Genomic DNA, 22494 nt, shown 5'->3' on the forward strand with positions numbered 1-22494 from the left:
TGTATGATGCCTCTTTTCACAAGAGAGTCCAAGGTCTCTTTAAACTTATCTTTAATTTTTAGAGGTAGCCTCCTTGCAGTACTAATTGTGGGTTGTGCGCCCTCTTTTATTTTGATTTTACATTTATCCGGGAAACAGCCTAATCCTTCAAAAACATCTTTATTTTCCTCAAAGATTTTTAACTTCTCTTTCTCTAGGTCGGTATTACCACCATTTGCATTTCTGACACTGTCAATTCGTTTTAGTAGGTTAAATTTAATACATGTTTCAAGTCCTAAAATAGGTACTGTGTTTTCATTTTTTACAATTAAAAAACTAACTACATCAATCTTTTGATCGGTTTCAATTTGAACATCGATTACACCACAAGGCTTAATGGAAAACCCCCCAAATGACTGCAATGTGGTGTTACAAGGCTTCAATTTACTAGGCAAGTTTAGATTTCTTAAATAGCGAAATGGCAATACATTGACATCTGCCCCACTGTCAAGTTTGAATTTTATTTCTTTGCCTTCTACCAGAAGAGTCTTATACCAAGCGTTTTTATTTTTTATGCTATCAACCACACAAAGGCTATTAATGTCTGATTCATGATTGTCTTCAACTGACATGCTGTTATCACAAACATTTTGCAAATTATTACATTGTTTTGAACCAAGGAATTTATTATTATTTCGGCAAACACTAGCAAAGTGGTTTGGCTTACCACATTTTTTACAGATTCTTCCTATTGGAGGACACATTCCATGATGGATACCACCACATCTATAACAATTATTAGTTTTGCCTACCTGTCTGTTGTAACCTCCTTGTGACGTGTTATACCCCTGCTGCTGCTGCTGATTAAAACGTCGTATTGCACTCATGCCCTGTCCATCTGTAAATTTAGAATTCACGACCGTGTCAACTTCAAAACTGTTTTGATCTGTTTTACCTTTATTATTGACAAGTCGCACATTTTTCTCTGCAAGTTCAGATGCTTTACAGAAGTTGATTACTCTATCAAAACTTGTATCTTCTCTTAGTAGTTTTTCCTGCAACTCTTTATTATTCACTCCTAGAATTATAAGTGCTCTCAATATTTTTTCTTCCTGTCCTTCAAACTTGCAACATCTTATTAGATTTCTGAGGTCTGCGTAAAACGAGTCAAAATTTTCATGAGGTAGTTGTTTCCTTGAAAATAAAAGATGAATGCTCATGGTCATATTTTGTTTTGGTACACAGTGTTTTTCCAATGTCTTTATCACGTTTTCAACAGTTTCAACCACAGACTCATCTTTTATTGAGTTGTACAATTTCAAACCATCTGTCCCCAGTAGATTTTTCAGTCTGGCTAATTGAATTTCCTTACTTTCTTTCGTTGTTTTTGTTGCAATAAAGTAAATGTCGATTTCTTCCTTAAACTGTTTAAATTTGTCTGAAATGTTTCCCTCCGATAGGTTTAGTGGATCTGGTTTGTTGAACTCCATAATATTTAAACTTTACTTTCTCTTCTTCTATTTAAACTTTACGACTGCGCCATGATTATAAATTAAAAGTCATAGTTTGGTATTAACTATCTTTATAAAACCAAAAGTAAATATTTACAAAAACAACATAAACAAATGAATACTAAACATATGTTATTTGTCAGTTATTAAATTCCGAACAATAACATTATCCTTAAAGTATATTTGATAAATGTTTTTTTTAGGTATATGTTGTTCATAATGAAACAAAAATCTTGCAGGAAGCTAAATTTTACAAAAGATTATTTGGTTTTTGTTTTTACTGTTAACTGCAATAAAAATATGGACCGTAGAATTTCTTTCAACTGAGAGTTTGGTTACAAGCACCTGTACCTTAATAATAAATATTTTATTAACTAGGAAAAAATTAGCAACAGCATACTCACCCCCTACGATAGAGTGAAGAGATATTATTAAATAAAACATAAAAAACTGCAAATAGCTCACAGTCATAATCGTTTTCCTTTAATTGCGTTGTGATTGAGTTGAGTGTAGTATCATTGACCAAGTGCTAGTTACATCAAAATGGAGTACCAAGATTATTTGGAGTATAAGAAAATATATATATCAATAACCCAGCCATAGAAAACCTGCAGACTAAGCGAATTTCCATTAACCTGATAGGACTTTCAATTAAATTTATTTAAATAGCTTTAGGTTTAACAAGTACCTACAACCAACTACGTGTAGGTATGCTGATACGGGGAGGGTAATAAAGTGTGTTTTTACCAAAATATTTACAGATTTATATAAAACTAGCAGAGTACCCGTCCTTTGTATGGGGTTAGCATGTATAAAATGCTTATTACAGTTATGGGAGAGGACGCGGTTTAAGAAAATTTGGTCTTTTAATTTATAAGGTGTAGCACACATCTACCCTAATGTTCTACCACTGTACATAAACCATAGAAAAAAGTTCTCATTGTGTACCAGAACTTTTTGACCCGACAGACGTCGTCCTATCCTAATGTGGTTTTATGTCAAATGCTCGTTCATTTTTAAGATGAGCTCATTCGTATCGCTCAATCACGTCCTGGTTGAAGTTCGTTTGCTAGGCTTACTCACCTTTAGGTTGGAGCTCGTTCGCTGCGCTCACTTGCCTTCAGGTTTAGCTTGTTCGCTACGCTCACTCACCTTTTGGTTGCAAATTAGCTGTTTTCATAATTTTAAAAAGTAATAGTGCTGCACCCTGTTGGCGAACCTATTAACTTTTTAATGCTATTGAACATCACAGAATCAAATTGTTTATTTGAACCAGCTGTTAAGATTCTTTAATTCCATTTAAATATAAGTACTCAAAAAAGGTTAACATGGGGAACTACAGAGCCATTAGGGCGGAGCCCGAAAGGATAACAATATGCCTAAATGTTAATCGAGAATGTGAGCTATCATCATGCCCAATTTCAGCCCAATCCGTTCAGTAGTTTATGCGTGATTGAACAACACACAAACACACAAACTCACAAACTGAAACTAACAAACTTTCAGATTTAAAATATTAGTAAGATAAATGAATTTTCCAATTTTGATCAAAATATATCCATAAACATAATGGATTTTCGTACTGGATTTTAAGTACAAAATTACAACTGATTAAATATTTTTTAAACGTAAAGTGAAAATAAAGATAGATCTTAAAAGAATTTAATACAGTATAAAGAATTATGGTTCTTTAGTCATTGAGATGTAAAACAACAATCTTACAAAACTAAATTTTTGCAATGGTACAACACGGAAAATTACACCATAGTCTACTAATTAGCCACCATTGATATAGCCTACCGTTGTTGTCAACAGTAACGTGTTCTGCAGTGGCCGTTGCCAATGTCAAAACCTAAATTCCCTGCGATTCCCTGTCCATCTTCTAGCCGCGCCGTGACTTAGTCCCGACTATACTTGTTCTACGACCATTACAACTTAGGCGCGAGCTCCCAAGCCTGGTTTTTGATCCGGGTACTAAAGTTAGGCGCTAGACGAAGATAAGTAAGTTTGGTGGAAAAGTTCAAACGAAGCACAATAACACAAACACATTTAAACATTTAAACCCAACAGTTTGACATAGTATTTTGTAATAAACCTATTTTCCCCCCATAGGTGCATGGGCGTGAGAGTATGGATGTGCACAATTGAAGTCTGAAAACATTCTTATTTTACTGATTTAATTAATTTTCCATTTTATCTCTAGACTGGACCACTCAGAGGAAAGTATGCCAAGATCTGCATCGCCGTCGCCGACTCGTATTCCGCTGTCCAAGCATAAGGAGACATTCAGGGTGGTGCTGCGCGGCCGACCCAGTATGCATTCAGATGAGAGCGAGGGTGATGACAACGAAGGATGGGATGAGGGTGAAAACGAGTCTGACCTAGAACCCACCGGGGACTCTGAACCAAAGAGGAGACGGAGGCGGAAAAAGGTTAAAACAATATTTTGCGATTGTTAAAAAGTGATTAACATTCTCAATAGGAGCAATAAACCTAGGCGGATCCGAGTATTACTCCAACAATCTGAAGGTCCAGCTAATCCAAACCACCTGTTAAGGAAAATAGGTCACTGTATTTTTATTTAAAATAGAATTGTGTCCAATCATCCAAGAAACTGAAAATCTTAAGTGAATTTTCATCACTGGGAAAAAGTCTTTAAATTTTACATAAATTTTTAAAGGCATAATTGCCAATAGGCTATGGCTGATTGACTTTAACAGTGTTTCCGTTATTTCTTTAATAAGGTCATCTTCTTGTAAGAAGAATGTGACTGTGGGAGTTGTTCATGGATGTTGGTTGCTGTGATCGTTTTAGATTATCACCAATATTTTTGCCATCACGGTGTTATCAAGATCGCGGAGCAATAAATGACCGTTTAAAGTCATAAAATACATTGTTTTATTTTTTGATGCAATTTTATTGCATTTCAACTAGTCTGAACAGGCTAGGTCCCAATTTTAGTTTGCATCAGCGGAACGATTGGTTTTCTGAGGGAAATTTTATTATGTAATTAAAATATAAAAAATGCATTTACACAATATTTTACAAAACTATTTTGTATTTCATTTTTATAACTCTGGAAAACACTAAGCAATGTAAATATTTAAAGAAGAATTAAATGACTGATTAATTTTGAGTTAAGGTAGAATTCCACTGTTTACCTGATACTTACACTGTAGACCTAGACCTCAATAAAAGGTCACATTACATAATATTTGCAGTTTTTTAAATGGATAAAGTTCTACCATGTTCTACTATTTCACCTGTGAAAATGATAAGCTCAAGGGCTAGATACACAATCGTAGATTTGTACCCTTTTCTGCGTTTATATTTTTTTTCTATTAGCTCTTGGACTCTTATTTTCTCAAGTAAACTAGCTAAACTCTATCGCTTTTCAAACAATTTGTTGACAATATGTTATAGACCATAATGTGTGTATGTTGCCACAGAAAGTGTCGCTAGACAACAGTGAGCACAGGCAGTACCAGTACCGCAACAGACACACGCCTGAAGAGGACCCTGACAGATGGGACATGGAGATACCTGAGGGAGTCGTTCCTGTGCAGATCAAGGATAGTGAAGGTAGGCCTACCTAGGGTAGCATGTGGGAGGAGTGAGAGAAAGGCAATTGTATCAGTAATTTAAAGACGGGGACGTCACTAAGTGCGTATTTTAACCCAAATGTGAGTGAAGGATGAGTGTAGGATGAGTGGCGCGATCTTGTAGTCTTGTTAGTGACTAAGGCCGACATGTTCCTTTGACACAGCTGTTAATTAATAGCCCATACAGCCAATGGCAACAATGAATGGGACCTACAGTTGATAGAGAAATCCGAACCACATTTTCCCTTGTAATTAACAAATTGATTATCAGGATAGTACTTAGACTTAGTGTTTGTCCAAAGAGCCGAAACTCTCAGACGGTCGCCCGGTACCTATTACATAACCCGGGACCCATGATGCCAGCCAGAACTTGCACACTGACCTTTACGACACCATGAGTGAATGGCTAAAGGCCATCAGGCTCATCGGCTGCCAAATGGCACTCCCATCGGAAAGAGGGTTGCCCCTCAATCCTAACCAGGGATACCGACTACTTGGTCAAGCGTCCACTCCTTCTGGGTTCCCCCAGGTACGAAACCCAGAAGGACCATAGTGGAATGCCCTGACGCATTTAGTGCAAGCAACACTCGGGACCTATCTAATCCCTGACAGGCCGAAACCCGCCATCATAGCCAGGAGGAGGGGGACCATCAGCGGAACCCCAGCCACCTATTTACACCACTACCCGATCGAGGCCAACCCATTGCTGGGAACCAGAGATAACAAGAGCGATAGATCCCCAGCTACCCCTGGCGGGCTTGAACCCAGCACCCGATATACTTCGTTTGCCCATCTAGCCCAACATCGCTGCCTAAAGGTTTTTTTTGTATTTTAAAATTAAACTGTCATAACCTAACCTAACCAACCAAACTTGCTGATAAAATAAAAAAATATAAGATAAAAATCAAATAAAGCAAAATCATTGACAAAAAGTTAATGACCACGACGGGTTTCGAACCCGAGACCTCCTGAACACTAGTTCGATGCGCTACCAACTGTGCCACGAACGCCGCTCGAATCACATCGTTTCGTTACGGTAATCGTGTTGCCTCAAGAGAAGACAATAGCCACTATAGATATGACGTCACCACACCTTTAGCCATCGTCCCTCCCGTATGCCCATTCCCAATGTAATCCCTTACTTTGATGATATTTTGGTTAAAGCAGGAACAATACATGAATTGATTACCACATTAAGACAAATATTCACTCGTTTTAGAGATGCAGGAATTACACTCCAAAGCGAAAAGTGTTCTTTGTTATCTACATCAGTGGACTTCTTGGGATTTGTCGTGAGCTCTGATGGAATTCGTCCTAACCTGGACAAAGTCAAATCCATCCAAGATGCTCCTGAGCCGACTAACAAGGAACAACTGCAGGCATTTTTAGGGTTACTCAATTTCTATCACTGTTTCTTACCGAACAAAGCCAATGCTGCAGAACCTTTACATCGCTTATTGGATAAAAATGTTAAATGGCGGTGGGAGGAAAAATATAAACTTGCATTCAATGCTTCAAAGAAGCTCCTTTCTTCCGATAGTATACTGGCTCATTACAATCCCTCCAGCCATGTTATACTAACTTGTGATGCATCTCCTTATGGTATTGGTTGTGTGCTTAGTCAGGTTCGAGGGGAAAAGGAAGTTCTAATTGCGTTTTATTCCAGGACAATGAGTCAGTCAGAACGAAGATATGCTCACGTAGATAGGGAAGCACTTTCCATCATTGGTGGGATTAAGAAATTTCACAATTACTTATATGGGAGGCATTTTGAAATTAGAACAGATCATAAGCCACTTCTGGGTCTTTTCACTGTGGATAAACAAACACCAAACACACTGTCACCTCGAATGATTCGCTGGAGTATCCTTTTAAATGGATATGACTTTGATCTTGTATACAAACCGGGGATTTCTATTCCAAATGCTGATGGTTTGAGTTGTCTTCCATGTTTCTCCAATGCTGTTGATCAAGAGATAAATGAAGTCTTGAATTATGTGTTATACAGGGTGCGGCAAAAAAACCGATTCATTTTCTGCAGCGCACTGTTCAGCGACAGGTCGTCTGAGGGTGGTGGGAGTAGGCTCGTTGGAAAGCCTATACGATACCATTTTTTGTAGTCATAGAGCAGTGGTCATATGAGTTACGTGCAGTTGTTATCGAGTTGTTTTTAAAAAGTAATGATTAAGTCATTCAACTCAGCGGCAGTTCCGTGCTTTTATTCAATTAGGTCGACATAGAGAGGTTCTGTTGTGATTATCTGTATGGATGATTACCAAATTATACACATTATTATTCTAATCCATAGGGATGAAAATTAACCTCAAAATTCGTATAACTGAGCGGTTAGACATGTTCAAGGCAGCCGCTTGTTTTCGGGCTGGCCTACGAGGACTGTTTTCCACAGCAGCACAAACTCTATCAAATGTTTGTTGTCTGGCGTCTGATCTGACTTTGGAAGGCCTGTCAGCTTCCTTTTCAACCCAGAAGTAGTTATCCTAAAGTAAGTAACCCACTGCATTTTTGTGCTAAGCAACAGAACTTCTCCATGTCGCCTTAATTTTAATTGAAAGAATGCATGAAACTGGCGCTGAGTAGCAATGAATGAATTCACTATTTTATAAAAACGAACAACCGCACTAGCTCAGGCGACCATTGCTCTATGACTACAAAAATTGGCATTGTGTAGGCTTTCCAACGAGCCTACTCCTACCACTCTCGGACGACCTGTCGCTGAACAGTGCTCTGTAGAAAATACATCGGAGGTTAAATACCGGAGGAAAATACCGATGAGGTTAAACCAATTACTGCTAATATAATAGCAAAAGAAACAGAAAAGGATCCACTTCTATCAAAAGTAATCTTATGGATTTAACGTGGCTGGCCAACTTATAACTCAGATCTCAACCTTACGCCTTTCATTTCTCGGCAAAACTCAATTTCTTAATACAAACAATGTTAACTTTGGGGAACTCTAATCATCATTAGATCTCTTGGATCATTACATCTACTCTCAGGCAACAAGCTCTGAAACTTCTACACATGGGACATGAGGGCATTGTTCGAACAAAGGCGTTGGCCCGAAGCTATTTCTGGTGGCCAAAACTTGATCAAGACATAGAAAACATAGTGAATTCTTGTCAAGCATGTCAAAGAAGTCGTCACAACCTTCCAAGAGCAATGGTTCTTCCCTGGGAGAAAACAAAACAACACTGTAGCAGCAAACTTAAGTACTCATTAAAATTAAAATTAATGTTATTTAAATACTAAATGAATCTGACGATTTTTAGGGAATGTTTTAGTAGAAATCCAGCCAAGTAAATAGAAATTTGCTTAGTCTGCAGATTTGCTGCGGCGGGGGTATTTTGCTTGAACAGAGATATCACTGTTTGTTCTCAGGTTACTACCGGGAGTCAATCATCATCCCAGACAAGAAGTTGCCGGCTGGCTGGACCAAACACACAATGAGGCGCAAGACTGGAGTCAAATGGGACGTCTTTCTAGTCAAGTGAGTTACTTTTTATTGTAGAGACATAATGAAACTGCAACCTCTGCCAAACAACTTCTCGTAGAGCCTAACATTGCAGTTTAGGATTAAACTTGTGATTTTTTTAAATTTATACATAATTTGAATCCAGGATATTTTTTTTTAACTTAAATGAGGTTACTAATCTGTCGTTAATCCTACTAATATTATAAATGAGAAAGTTTGGATGTATGGATGTATGTATGTTTGTGACAAGTAAACACAAAAAATACTGGTCGGATTGGGCTGAAATTTGGCATGATGATAGCTCACATTCCCGATTAACATATAACTTAGGCATATTCTTATCTCAAAAATCCTTTTGGCTCCGCCCCAGTGGCTCTGCAGTTCCCCATGTTAACCTTATGAGTATTCATATTCAGGTCCGATTTCACCTAATTCTCGCTAATGATGGTTTAGTTAATCTTCGGTTAAAACTAACCGATGATTTAAACCACAGTTAAGGAAATCTGGTTTCACCAACGAAAATGCGTCAAAACTAACGCTGGTTTTATAAACGAGAGTTTAGAGTAAAATCCAGGTGGCGGTGGCAGTGAACTGTCATAATACCGGGCTGTTACAGGAGCAAGTAAACATAACCTAGAAAATAAATCAGTGTTTAATGTTTATGAGGTAGTGAAAACAAGACTGGGGACAGCAAGCTTACAGGAATACAATAGATTCTGAGCAAAAAGAGCAAAATAACAACAGAAAGCGAGAATAAATACCAAAACAATTAACATAAGTAAATAAAGGCAAAGCAATGTTGATCAAACATATTTGAGGAACAAATTGATTGAGTTTTGCGGTCGAGTCAAGACTCAAAATCCAAATTTTTACAGGGATGTTCAATATTCTGTTTGTTCACTAACCAGTTTGGTACATTTGAAGTAGTGAAAAAACTGGGGCAAAAGAATTACAAGAACGAGACACAATAAAGATAACACCAAAATAGTTATTTTATTTACAATACTAGCAGAATAACGACAATTTAGATTTTTCTTTAATTACGTCTGACCGAACGTAAAACAATTATTTAACGTTGGGTTAGGGTTACCCAAAGCCGGGAAAAGGAAAAGGGAGCCTATTTTTTCAAACAATGAAATAATAAATTTGATAATGTGGTAGAAGAGCCGGGACACTCTTTATAGCCGGGATAAAAGAGTACGGCTCTTGATCGCCTATCAGTTCAATGCGGTCGCTGATCACAGATATACGCCTTAACTAAAAACCTTGTGAGATAGCCTAAACACCAAACCACTACAGTGGTTTGTATTCATTTCCTAAAGAAAAAGACTAAACGTTTTGATAGTTCATATCTAATAATAAAATCAATTTCATCTTTGTTATTAAAATCATTAACCCTTTCTCTTATCCACCTAGTTCGGCGAACAACATAGGCTACTCTTCATCGCCATCACTTACTTTTAAAAGCTAATTTGTATCGTATTCTCTTCTACCATTTCGCCTTTCCATATAAACTTTAAACTTGAAGCCAGCTGATATTTACTTAACGAAGGATTTAACCGGTCAAAATTGGGCAGTTAATTATCTAACGACGGATTAGTCTAAACTAGCTCTAACGGCGGGTGGTGAAATCCAAATTCCGTCAGTTAAGAGTTAACTACAGTTAGAGCATGGTTAACGGCGGTTTAAGTGTTTGGTGAAATCGGGCCTCAAAGGGAATTAAAGAATTTAGTCAGCTGTTTCAACTAAAAGAGTTGGTTCTATGATATGCAAAAGCATTACAAATTTATAAGATTTACCAACAGGGTGCAGCACTATTATTTTTTTCATTATTTATGAAAACAGCTAATTTGAACTAAGCAGCAACAAAAAACTGTGATGCACAATGAGAACTGTCAAAGTAGGATTGTTAACAGTTATGTTTATGTTTTTAATTTCATGAATAATTTATGATATTTTGCGAATTTTTAATAATCTATCTTTCTCTATTATGTAGGTGAAGTAGTAGGACAATATGGCTATGGTAGATGTGTAATACTATCGCATACCGTAAATTTGAGGAAGCAAATTTTCTCAAACCGTGTTTTCTCACATCGCAAACGCAAAGATCGGGTATAACTGCAATAAGCATTTTATACTTATTTGCCAACCCCGTACGAAGGACGGGTACTCTGCTAGTAAGTCATATATTGTTGTGGATGACTATAGTTTTGGGGTTAAAACTCCATTTTCAAACCTTTCTCTTCAGTTGTCAATTGTCAAACATATCTTCTTGCACTAGCCGTTGTCAAAAATACTTCACACATAAACACATACAGAAACATTCATATTTACAAAATTATGTACAAGCGCGTGAGGCCGGCCAAGGACAAAACCAGACTGCCTAGGTAATTTTTAAATCCTAGAAGTCTTAAAATTAGAAAAATGTTTTGTAAGGGTTATGTTGCGGGTACACGTGTGCATGTTGTGAGCTGAACTTGATTGCAGTTTTTGAGATCGGGCCTTATGCAAATCATGTAAAGGCATGACTCAATAACGGCTGAGCATAACATTGCCAAACTTACTAAAAAAGTTATTTTGTCAAATAGTGAGAATGTTATACAAATCCTAACTTAATAATGCCTAAACAAATTGAGACTAACTTAAAATGTTTAATACTTAACATGAGGCTTATGGGTGTCAATAATGGTTACCAATTAACAACGTAACTGTAAATAAAGAATCATATATGTTTATGAACAAGCCAATATACGGTACAAAGGAAACACTTTTGGGTGAAAGACTAAAGAAGGGCATTCGGAAACTACCTCTCATCAAATATGAACTGTATTTTACTGATTTTCTTTAAATATAAATGACTAGCTGGCCCGACAGATGTCGTCCTGTCCTAATGTGGTTTTATGTCAATGCTCGTTTATTTTCAAGATGAGCTCGTTCACATGGCTCAATCACGTCCTGGTTGAAGTTTGTTCGCTACGCTCACTCACCTTTAGGTTGCAAATTAGCTGTTGTCATAAATTAAGAAAAATGTAGTGCTGCACCCTGTTGGTAAACCTATTACCTTTTTAATGCTATTGAACATCACAGAATCAAATTGTTTAGTTGAACCAGCTGTTAAGATTCTTTAATTCCATTTAAATATGAGTACTCATAAGGTTAACATGGGAAATTCCAGAGCCACTGGGGCGGAGCCCTTTTGACGGATCAGCACCAAACTTCACACAAACCATCCTTGAATAATGCTTTATAATGCCTGAAAGTTTCATTACAATCTGTCGAGCGGTTTCGGAGTCCATAAAGGACAAACAAACAAACAAACATACATACATACAAACAAACATACATTGGATTATATATATATATAGATAACTAAACAAATAATTGTAATCAGCTTTTTAACTAACTAGCAAAAATAAAATAAATATTGATTTAAATAGGCCATTAAACATGCAGATTAATTGCTTAAATTGGAAGCTGGTTCTGGAAGGTTTCTTCTGCTTGTTCATGTGGAAACAGTTGAGTTCGTCAATGTAAACCAAATTAACAAAATGTTGTTAGTAAAAAAGTAACATTTGTCTTATGTAAATGGCAGTTAAAATGAACCATTTAAATTAGCTGTTTGTAACTAATTAGTATATCATAAACAAATTTAATGTTTGTCTAAATAGGCTATTATAAACTTGTCATTTTACCAAGTTTACATTTACATATGACGGAGAATATTAAACGACTACTTGAAGGAGAATAAATAGGAGTCTAAAAGAAGTGGTATTGGAGATTAAAAATGGACTTTCGTTTCGTAGCTAAGTATGCACTTTAGATTAGGCTGTGATGGACCTGGGAATTGAGAATTTTCTTTTGGCTTGACTTAATATTAGCGCTACCAACAGTAGGAACTATCTCGGGCTTGCTGACTGAGAAATTTTCGATAAGAATAGTTACAAGTAAATTGTCAATTGTACACGGGCAATAAAGAAATGGAGATGGAAAGACGCCAGAAGATTGCTTGTATTGTCAGGCTTAAAATTAATTAGATTCTCATGTGATAAACGATAAAGTATCGAAAAATCATTAAATGTTTTTATTAATTTGTTATATCATAATCTGTGACCGTTTTTATAAAAAAAATCCATTTAGAAATACAGTAATATGATTTGTTTACATCTTTGTTCACTCTGTCCAATTGGCGAACCTTAGACCGCATATAGGCTACCTAGTATTTTTTAAACTGAGCATTTTATAAGATAACAATCTGTACCCAAATAAAGTACATAATTGTGTGTTCACTCGTCAACCTGTCTTGTCATGTTTTGATGGTTTCAGTGCGGACGGTCGCAAGTTTAGGTCTCGTAATGAGCTGCGTAACTACTTTGCTGAGCTAAAAGTTCCGTTTCCTGACGAAAGCTTTGACTTCATGGTTGGGCGTAAGATGGAGATGATTCGCTCGCAGACTGACGGAAGGAGGAAACCAATAGAAAATTTGATCACGCCACCAACCAAGAGTTCACCTGCAGTAAAAAAATCAGAGAAGTATGAAAATGAAATTTACCTATTTAATTTGAATTATTGATTTGAAGAATTTGATTTAATAAACGGCAATATAGACTTTTGCGGACAAAGGCCAGAACATCACTTTCAGGTCTGTGGATCAGCTGTTAATTTATTTTTAGTTAAAAATTTACCGTTGACAGTTGACACATTCACATTGGTTTATATCTCAGAGTAATGGCATCTGTACTTTTCCACTTTTTGGCTAATTGATTTCCAGTCCACAAAGATTTTGTGTTCTCGGAAGATTGGATTGCTCAATTTTTATTTTCATAATAATGTAGTTTTTATTTTATAATTGTAAAAAATCGGGGTCATAACACAGGCTCTTGTATCATTCTAATGTCTTGACAGTAATTTTCAATGTTTAATGACTACAAATTTAATTTTGTCTGTTATATACTGCTCATTTTTGTAGGAAATCAGTTCCAAAGACTGAGCCCACACCGGACTCCAAAAAAATGAAAGCGACGCCCAAAGCACAATTGAAAGAGGAGAAAAAAGGCGAGCAGTCTCCAAAACCGCAAACTGAAGCGACTACTCCCACCTTACCATCTGCTTTAGCTGGTAGTATGCATGCTTGAATTTAGAAGATTTATTTTTGTTACCATCAAATTAGATATTATTTAACTGTTTTAAAGTGAATAGAGTTCAGCTAGTTTACCTGAGAAAATAAGAGTCTAGGTGCTAATAGATACACAATAAGAAAACACAAACCTTAACACTGATATCAGAAGGAAATATCGATGCAATGTTTAGCTATGCAATGTTTAGCCATGCAATCAGCCTCTGAACTCAAATTTTCTCAGGTATGCTAGTTTCCTTTAAAAAAAAAACAAAATCCTAACCAGCCAAATGGCTTTCTTTTAAAATAGAATATAAATTATTATTTTTAATATCTTTAAGTCGGCAACCAATTCTTAATTTTTTTGCTGTTGAATAATTTTTGAATAAGGATTAGTTTTACATGTGATACCGTAAGCTTTGTGTAGTTAGTTATGCTACTTTTTAAGGTCAGCTGGGCCATTTTGTACAGCCAAATTTGTATACACATCTCAAGCAGGGTGTCTACCAACCGGGAAATCCGGGAAAACCGGGAATTGTACTTAATTTTTTACTGGCCATGAAATGTACGGGAATTGTCCTTAAATTCCAGACTATGTCCTTAAATTTTTAATGGGCCATAATTTTCTTGATCGCTAGTTGGTTAGGAGCACATAAAAGGTTTATCAGATGTTTGTTTACATTTTCATAATTTATTACTAGAGTAATTATGCAATAAAAATCCCATTAGCAATCTCAAACCCATTAATACAGTCTAACCTTGATATAACGAACCTCGATACAACGAATTCCTTGATATAACGAATTTTTTTAAATCCCCTAGAACTCTCCATAAGACACAATGTATATTTTACCTCTACATAACGAACAAACCATAACAACGACCTTGATTTAACGAATTTTTCATGGTTTCGGCTAAAATAAGACACCTCAATATAGCGAATTTATCATTGTCAGAACCTCTACATTGCGAATTTAACCTCTGCATAACGAATTGTCTACGTCGTTCCCTCGATATAACAAATCCCCCACCCCATTATTGTTTGTGAAAAATCTGTTTCTTTATCAAATGAAATAGAAAGGTGACGTCATCGCTTGCGCTAACATTCGTCTGCTCAGTTTTACACATCTCTGTCTGCTGTCGCTGCGCGCTATGTTGCAACTGAGAACTGATTTCATTCACTGAGGACTGATGACGACGTAATGTTTAGTAAGCTGTGATTGGGCGATAAGTAACTATGGTGAATTGTACAATTTTTGGATAAAGAGAAACCTAAGAAAGAATATAAAAACAAAACCAAAGATAAAGAATAGCAACATCGTTATTTTAACATTCCTTTTTCGAGTGTTTTTATTATCTTTAAGTTGGCTGGCTATGATTATACACTTTTATAATGACTTATCTAATAATTTATGGTTTGTAATACGATTTGTTTCAACTAGCAACACCAATGCTATAGTTAATGATTATTATTGACATTCCTCTGTTGTGATAAATCAGTACCTTACTGTAAGTAGCCTACCGGCCTATCACGAGCAGTAGCTTACAAAACTTTCTACTACTGTTTTGTTTTGTTCTTTACATGGTTTATGACTACGCAATACAGTGTTTGGCTAGGTTTTAGGAGGGTTAGAACAAGCTATGATTTTAAACTTACAGCTTTTAACCTGTACCAAGGTCAATGCCATTGTCATGATTGCGCAATATTCAAGATCCTTCCCCTTTATTATGCCGGATAATTTAGGTTCTACTGTACAATGTAAACACTGTACTGTAAAGTATTGTAGCCTATGCTACTTTAATTGTGTTTAATGATGTCTAATCCCGACCTATATTGACCGACGCTGGTTCTGAACCTCGACTTAGCGAAATTCCTGCAAACATAACCTCTATATAACGACCCTCTTTTTAACGAAATCCTTGATATAACGAATATTCAGTTCGGTCCCTTCAGATTCGTTATATTGAGGTTGGACTGTATTTTATCACGACAATCAAGTATCAAGTCAAGTACTTCCAAGAACTGTTGACTCAGTTAGCTAGCTCATAAAAGTTGTATCACTTTTATTCCTTTACAACTTCTTTTTTTATTACTACTGTAGGTCTTATTATGAGATTATATTATGAGGAATTATTATGAGATCCCAAACCTATTTTATCGTGAAAATAATAGCTTTATAATGGCTGTTAAATTTCACTTCTTACTTGTACTTGGCTTGAAGATTCAATTTGCCGTGCCATTGCCTATAGTGCCATAAAACTGTTTATGGTTTCATATTAAACATGTAAATAATCTACAGTCTTATTTTGTAAGTTAACCCCTTTTTTATGGATATTTTATCTTTCAATTGACAAAACCACAAGCATTGTTGTTTCCATTAATGTTTTATCACTATGTAGGCCTGCTTGGATTTTATGTCATTGCATTTTCTGTATCTTTGTCTTATATTGTTGGCTATTCAGGTTTCAATGTTTTTTGTTTCCCATATATTTATTTATTGAGTTGTATGCTTTAAGCTATCTAAATCTTATCTAAATCTATATCTAAATGAACTAGAATGATGATAGTGACTTTGCTGCTATTATAACCTCATTGTTTGTTAACCAGTTTATATAGGCCCTCCTAAATAATTAGGCCTAGGCCTGGGTATTTTGATTCTTGAAAGAGCTGTAAAATATATTAAGAAAATGTAATTGACCCTAGATAAACAACTAATGATTGCTATGTGTCGATATTAACTTTGCAAATGAAAATACAATAATCTTACTCTGTGCTTTATTGCTTATTAGTAGCCGCTTACCATACCTTGATTTTGTACTAAGAACTGAGTAACAATATGCATTAAAGATTTTTTTTCAAAAGTAGTCGAGAGCCTAACGTTGTGCCAGGGCGAATCATGCCAAATTAATCCGCCTGGATCGGATAAGCTATGTTATGAAGTTTACGTCACCGATGGAAATATTTGTCGCTATTGCAGGAGACAATGATTGCGTTTCTCTGTTACACTATTAAAGCTTTACCTAAAGTATAGGTAGGCCTATGCTTGTTTACTTTCAATAAATTTCTATTTTGAAATTTTTAACTCTTGGGCTATCTATTATTATTTACTTTTCACCGGTACAACTACAGTTAATAACAAGATTAATACAGTTTGACAAATCAGGAAAATTATTCGGTAGGCCTAATGACACCGACAAAGGTTACGGCAAAGTGTCCTTAAATGTACGGGAATTGTCCATGAATTTTTTATCCAGAATGTAGTAGACACCCTGACATCTCAAGCTATTGCACTTCCTTGCTAACTAAAATTGACTAAAAAACCTGTATGTTTAGAGCTTCGGACTCCTGATGGTGGTTACACATGCTGCGGGAAGTCGTTCAGGAAAGAAAACCTTTTTCAAGTAAGTTCACAAAAAAATATAAAATCTCCTGTCTAATCTTCACATTATCTACTAGCACTAAATAAGCAATAATTAATACAACACTAAATAACTTACTTTCTTATTCTTACTCCCTTGGCCATGGATACTAGGGTGGGCTGGAAAATCATTAATTTTTTTTAGTTGTAATACCTTGGAAAAGTTGCTAAATTGTAAAACCAAAATAGGGTAAAAATATTTAAAATATTGGTCATTATCTTCGGGTTGCGCATGTTCTCTAAAGTTTGAACAACATTTTTTTGAATATTTAATAGTTTAAAATGTCATCTGCAAGACATTAAGGAATTGATATTTAAATAATAGTATTGTATGTTAAGATCTTCCGGTCTCACATCAGCTGTAAATATTGCGAAAAATCAAGAAAAATTTCATTTTCGTACTAGACTTATTTGAAAAATAATTATCGATATGAAAATGTAATACCAAAAATCTGCTTGTAAACGTTCAGATAGTAACTTAACAAAAACAACCGACAAAGTCAGAATTGATCTTCCTGTCATCATATATCAATATGATATATGTTGCGCACATAGCAATACAAACTCACTTAAACGCAGTTTTATCAATGTGATTTTGAAGTTAAAGTTTCCGAAATTGAACAACAGTATGGTGATGTTAATGTTTCCCTGTGCTCACCAACTAAAACTGATGATTGTAGTGACAGTAACCTAGAATGTTTACCTGAACTTCCAAAAAAGAAGTCCCCTGAGAGGCAAATGAGGATTAAATTTGACTGAATTGGTTAGTGATCGTTATGGTGTTTCCGATCGTTCTACAACTGCAATAGCCTCTTGTGTTTTGCACAAAATCGGCATAGTCACTAGTTCTGACAATTTGCAATATTGCAATTAAGATAAACTGCGAAAAACACATAATAGCCGCTGGTGAGCCATCACATTTCGAACAAGTGAAGGGGATATTACCCCCTGTTCACGAACCTTGTAATATTAAAAACACGACTCTGAGCTTGGAATATTCCCCCCTAGTTTTATAACCAATGTTAACTTGAATTGTTGTGTTGTACATTTATTATTTTATTAGTTATTATATTATAGTTTGTTCTCTTTTTTTAAATGTTCATGAGTATGAATAATTTTACGCCTGGATAAGGTATTTGATCACTTTTGCCCCCCTAGATTTTTTATTAAAAAAACTATTTCCTTTTAGGACATAGCTAACTGTTGTTATAAGGGGGTTGTACTTTTATGTAACGTCTAATTGTGTAGGTTACATGATTTACTTTGTGACTTCGTCTGATACATCATTTTATCAATTTAGGCACAGTTTCTCATTTTATTTTCTAGCTATTAACAATTATATTTAGAAGATACCCCGCCGCAGCAAACCTGCAGACTAAGAGAATTACAACTTGAAATTCGCAAAAAAATTGGGTTATTTGAACTGAAATGCTTTTATACAAAGTAATTGATTGTAATTTACATACTTCACAGGAAATTGTTATAATGTTTAATTTAAGTATAATTTTAGTGATGTTTTGTGGCAGATGCACATGAAGCACTACCATCCTGAGTACAGTAACTTTTTTGGCTCGACACCCAATGTGGCTGACCTGGCGTATGCTCGGACAGTGGGCGAACCCTTAGAGGACTCTAGGGCGGAGGCTATGACCCCAAAGAACACGCTGGCTGAGCGAGTCTCCAGGTACGTGGGAAAAAATAAAGTTATTTTTTTAAAAGAAAAAGCACAAGGCTTGGTAATACATTAAGGGAGATAGAATTGGAACACAGAAAAAAGAGCTATTTCAGAGAAAAGTGGTAGACAGCTAAGTAGTAGTAAGCACTCTACTTGAAAACTAGATTTGATCCAAAACCGAAAATCACACTTTTTGGATAAAAATACTCGATCTTAGAGCAAAGATTCTTTTACATTGGAATTTGTTTTGGGGCTGGATTATTTTTGGACGTTTGCCAATCACGCCAAGCATCTGTCAAGATTAAGCATTCATATTACTGTGGACTTTTTGTATTTATTGGGAGTAATTCACATATTTACTAACACTACTACACTTAACTATACACGGTGTTTTTTTTTAAGCATCTTTATTTATGTATAAACTGCAATAGATAGAAATATGGAGTTTGCGGGAACCATTTTGTAGAGCTTAAAAAAAATTAATAATTTTGTATATTGAAGTGTTGCCCAACGGTTACAGAGATAATTTAAAAAAAATTAAAATTTAAAATTTCCACGTTGGAGAATAAATAAACTGTTGTAGTTTGCTTGTTTATGGATATATTTTAATCAAATTTGGCAACTTTGTTTATTTCCTACTAACCTATCAACATTTCAATAAAAAAACACACGTCAATATCTTCCCCATAGCAGCAAACCTAAGTACTCATTAAAATTAATGTTATTTAAATAGGAAATAAATCTGACAATTTTTAAGGATTATTTTAGTAGAAATCCTGCCAGGTAAATGAAAATTCACTTAGTCTGCAGGTTTGCTGCGGCGGGGTATTTTTTATTGAACAAGCATGCCAACTAGTCACACCATTGAAAAATGCTTGTTTAAGGAAATTTTTTGTAAATTTTAGAAGCAGGGCGATTATTGAAGCTGAAGGAGTGTGATTTTCGGAAAACGCTGAAGAGTGCTTGATCGGACCATGAGAACGTGGTTTTACAGAGGATTTTATGGGGTAAAAATTGGTTTTTCTAATTCAAATTTTTGACCCTCAAGACACAAAATTTTCCAATTAATTTATCCCTAAACCATTTTAAAGAGCTTAAAAAAACAAATAATTTAGTAAATCAAAGTGTTAATTGTACACTCATTGGTTATAGAAAAAATTAAAAATATTGTAAATTTAAAATTTCTATTTTATTCTTATGGAGAATATTGTACAGCTCGTGACATCTAAGCTGGCACTTGGCCGATCGCTACTAGTACCTATTTCAAAAACATTACGTCATGCTGGTTGCATTACCTGTCCTCACGACCCATATGTAGGCGCTCAAGTACATAATACAAGGGGAGTCAACCCTGTGAGGCAGCGGAAATGTTTGCAGTCCGGTCTTTCCCTACCTCCACCCTCCTCCCACTTACACTGTCCGCGCTAGGCCATGTGCCAGCTTAGATGTCATGAGCTGTAACGTTTTGTAGTTTGCTTGTTTAGGATATATTATGACCAAACTTGGCAAATTTATTTATTTTATACTAAGATATTATTACTTTCCTAAAAAAACACACTTAATTAGTTTCCTTGTAGCAGCAATCCTAGGTAGCCTACTCGTTAAACCTAACGTTATTTAAATAGATTTAATTGAAAATCAATTCAGGCAAATGGAAATTTGCTTAGTCAGCAGGTTTGCTGCGGCGGGGGTGTTTATTTATCAATCAGGGAACTATTATAGCCATTGGCTACTGCTTTATGTTTTAAAGTATTTACTTTGTCGTTGTAATCAGTTGGACTCATTGGGATGGAGAGTAGGACAAAACTAATTGTATTCAGCTGTTTTATGTTTATATGGGGGATGTGGTAATGAATGAATCGTCTGATCCGTTTGTCGTTGGTTTTCTGTAGATTATAAATGACAATTGGCTGTTGTTTCTGGTAATGGTAACGTCTAGGAAATTAAATTAATGGATTTGGTTTCTTCTATTTCAAGGGTAACTGTAGGTTTTTGTGAATTCTATTCAAGTATGCATGGAGTAGGCTGATTTGTCTCTCGTTGCTGTTGAATAAGATGAGGGTGTCGTCTACGTACCTACTATAGTGGATTATTTTATTGAGGTGTCGGTTAGAATCAGACCAAAGGTGTTTAGTTTGTTTTCTACATGGTTCAGGAATAATTCTGTGAGTATACTTTGAAAGAGGTGAACCCATTGTTAGTCCGTCGTTCTGGATACTTGTTTTCAAATTCAAAATAATTCTTTTTCAGTACACCTCTGGTTAAGATGACTAATTCATGTTTCACCTTCGTTGGTAGTAAGGAATGTTTGTCCAAATTGTTTTTCAGTAAATTCAATGTTTCATTGATAGGAAAGTTCGTGAATATGTTGACGACGTCAAAAGAGGCTAGGATGTATGAATCTTTTAGCTTAATGTTGGTTTAGCTAACACTTAATTAAGTTTGTATTTTTGTTTGCAGGTATGAAGCTGACAAACAAAAGAAAACTCCTGAACCTTCAGAAGGGGCCAGTCCAGGGTAAAAAAACTAGCATTTCTATTGTTTGAATTTGTCCATACGGGATACATACCTTAGAAACTATTCTTATTTATTTTCACGTATCATAATGGCACATAAGCGATTGATTGATCTTAATCAATGACATTGTTTGGTCATTTTATGAGCCATCTGTCTGATAATAACAACATTATAGTTCATTTAGGAGCTATTGGTTTATTTTTTGTAATCACGTTGTAGACAATCAGTAGAACATGTAAAGGATGCCTTGATAGGCACCATAGGTACGTGTGTTAATAAACAGTTTCATATTTTGGTTTCGTTCAATTAAATATAACTACTAACTAGAGAACCCGTGCGGCTCAATGAGCCGCATAGTATAAAACATAATGTCGAGGAAAACGTTATGCTTAAATTCGAGTAATTGTAACTACATCTTAGAAGAGAAAACTTGTTAGAAACTAATTAAAAAAATCTATTTTCGTCGTCAAGGTTCACCTACATTATTTATACTCTCAGTTTGGGTCCGCGGAATTGGCTAACTCTGGAACTCGCTAACCCCATGTTAAACGCCCTATCTTCAAATTTGGTCGATGAGAGGAACTCGCTAACTTGTTCGGTTTCGGAATTGGCTAACTCCGGAACCCGCTAACCCGCTCTAGAGCCGGGTTAGCGAATTCCGTCCACGTACGGAAGTCGCTAACTCGGTCCCTCGGCGGAACTCGCTAACTCCCAATCAGAAGCCTGGCGGGCCGTCCAATGGGAGCCAAGCACGAAGATTTTTGGTCAGTGTTGCCGAAAGTGTAGTACCTATATCGTATCGGTACCATAATGTCGTATCCTACGAATAATTAGGAGTAAGAGCAACGTTGTCGATAAAATAAATATATTTAGAAGTATGTTTAATATTATTCTTATGATTCTTAGGGTGGAAAATGCATTATAGTCTTACCATAAACTAACCAACGAGTAAAATTTACATCCCATTGTAAACTTTGAAGCTAGTTTTTCGTGTCTAGTTCATGTCCGGTGACAATGATCGCTAGTGTCAACGAAATTGTGTTTCTATTAAGAATAAGAATAAGAATAAGAATATTTATTTTCCTTTAGACAAATACATGCATTTGGAATCGTCATAATAATCACAAGGCAAATTCAATAACAATCAACATCATGCTTCTACAAAACTCTCAAAATTTCTACAAT

General features: G+C 35.6%; 1 protein-coding gene across 5 annotated transcripts in view; it reads left to right on the forward strand.

Annotated features, from left to right (window-relative positions):
- The window catches only part of LOC129002185 (PHD finger protein 20-like), a 105563-nt gene that overhangs the window by 62661 nt on the left and 20408 nt on the right, over window positions 1-22494 (forward strand). For 4 of the 5 annotated variants that reach the window (XM_054429807.1, XM_054429806.1, XM_054429809.1 and 1 more), the window contains 8 exons: window positions 3694-3922; window positions 4940-5072; window positions 8492-8600; window positions 12909-13115; window positions 13552-13703; window positions 17033-17100; window positions 18644-18801; window positions 21253-21309. In XM_054429807.1, the coding sequence (XP_054285782.1) occupies window positions 3694-3922; window positions 4940-5072; window positions 8492-8600; window positions 12909-13115; window positions 13552-13703; window positions 17033-17100; window positions 18644-18801; window positions 21253-21309 (1113 nt within the window). The remainder of the gene's footprint in view (window positions 1-3693; window positions 3923-4939; window positions 5073-8491; window positions 8601-12908; window positions 13116-13551; window positions 13704-17032; window positions 17101-18643; window positions 18802-21252; window positions 21310-22494) is intronic. The other variant, XM_054429808.1, reaches the window with a different exon arrangement.

This window comes from Macrosteles quadrilineatus, unplaced genomic scaffold, assembly GCF_028750875.1.
Source record: "Macrosteles quadrilineatus isolate MER2022 unplaced genomic scaffold, UCM_ALF_1.0 Scaffold_9__3_contigs__length_116548681, whole genome shotgun sequence".
NCBI lineage: Eukaryota > Metazoa > Arthropoda > Insecta > Hemiptera > Cicadellidae > Macrosteles > Macrosteles quadrilineatus.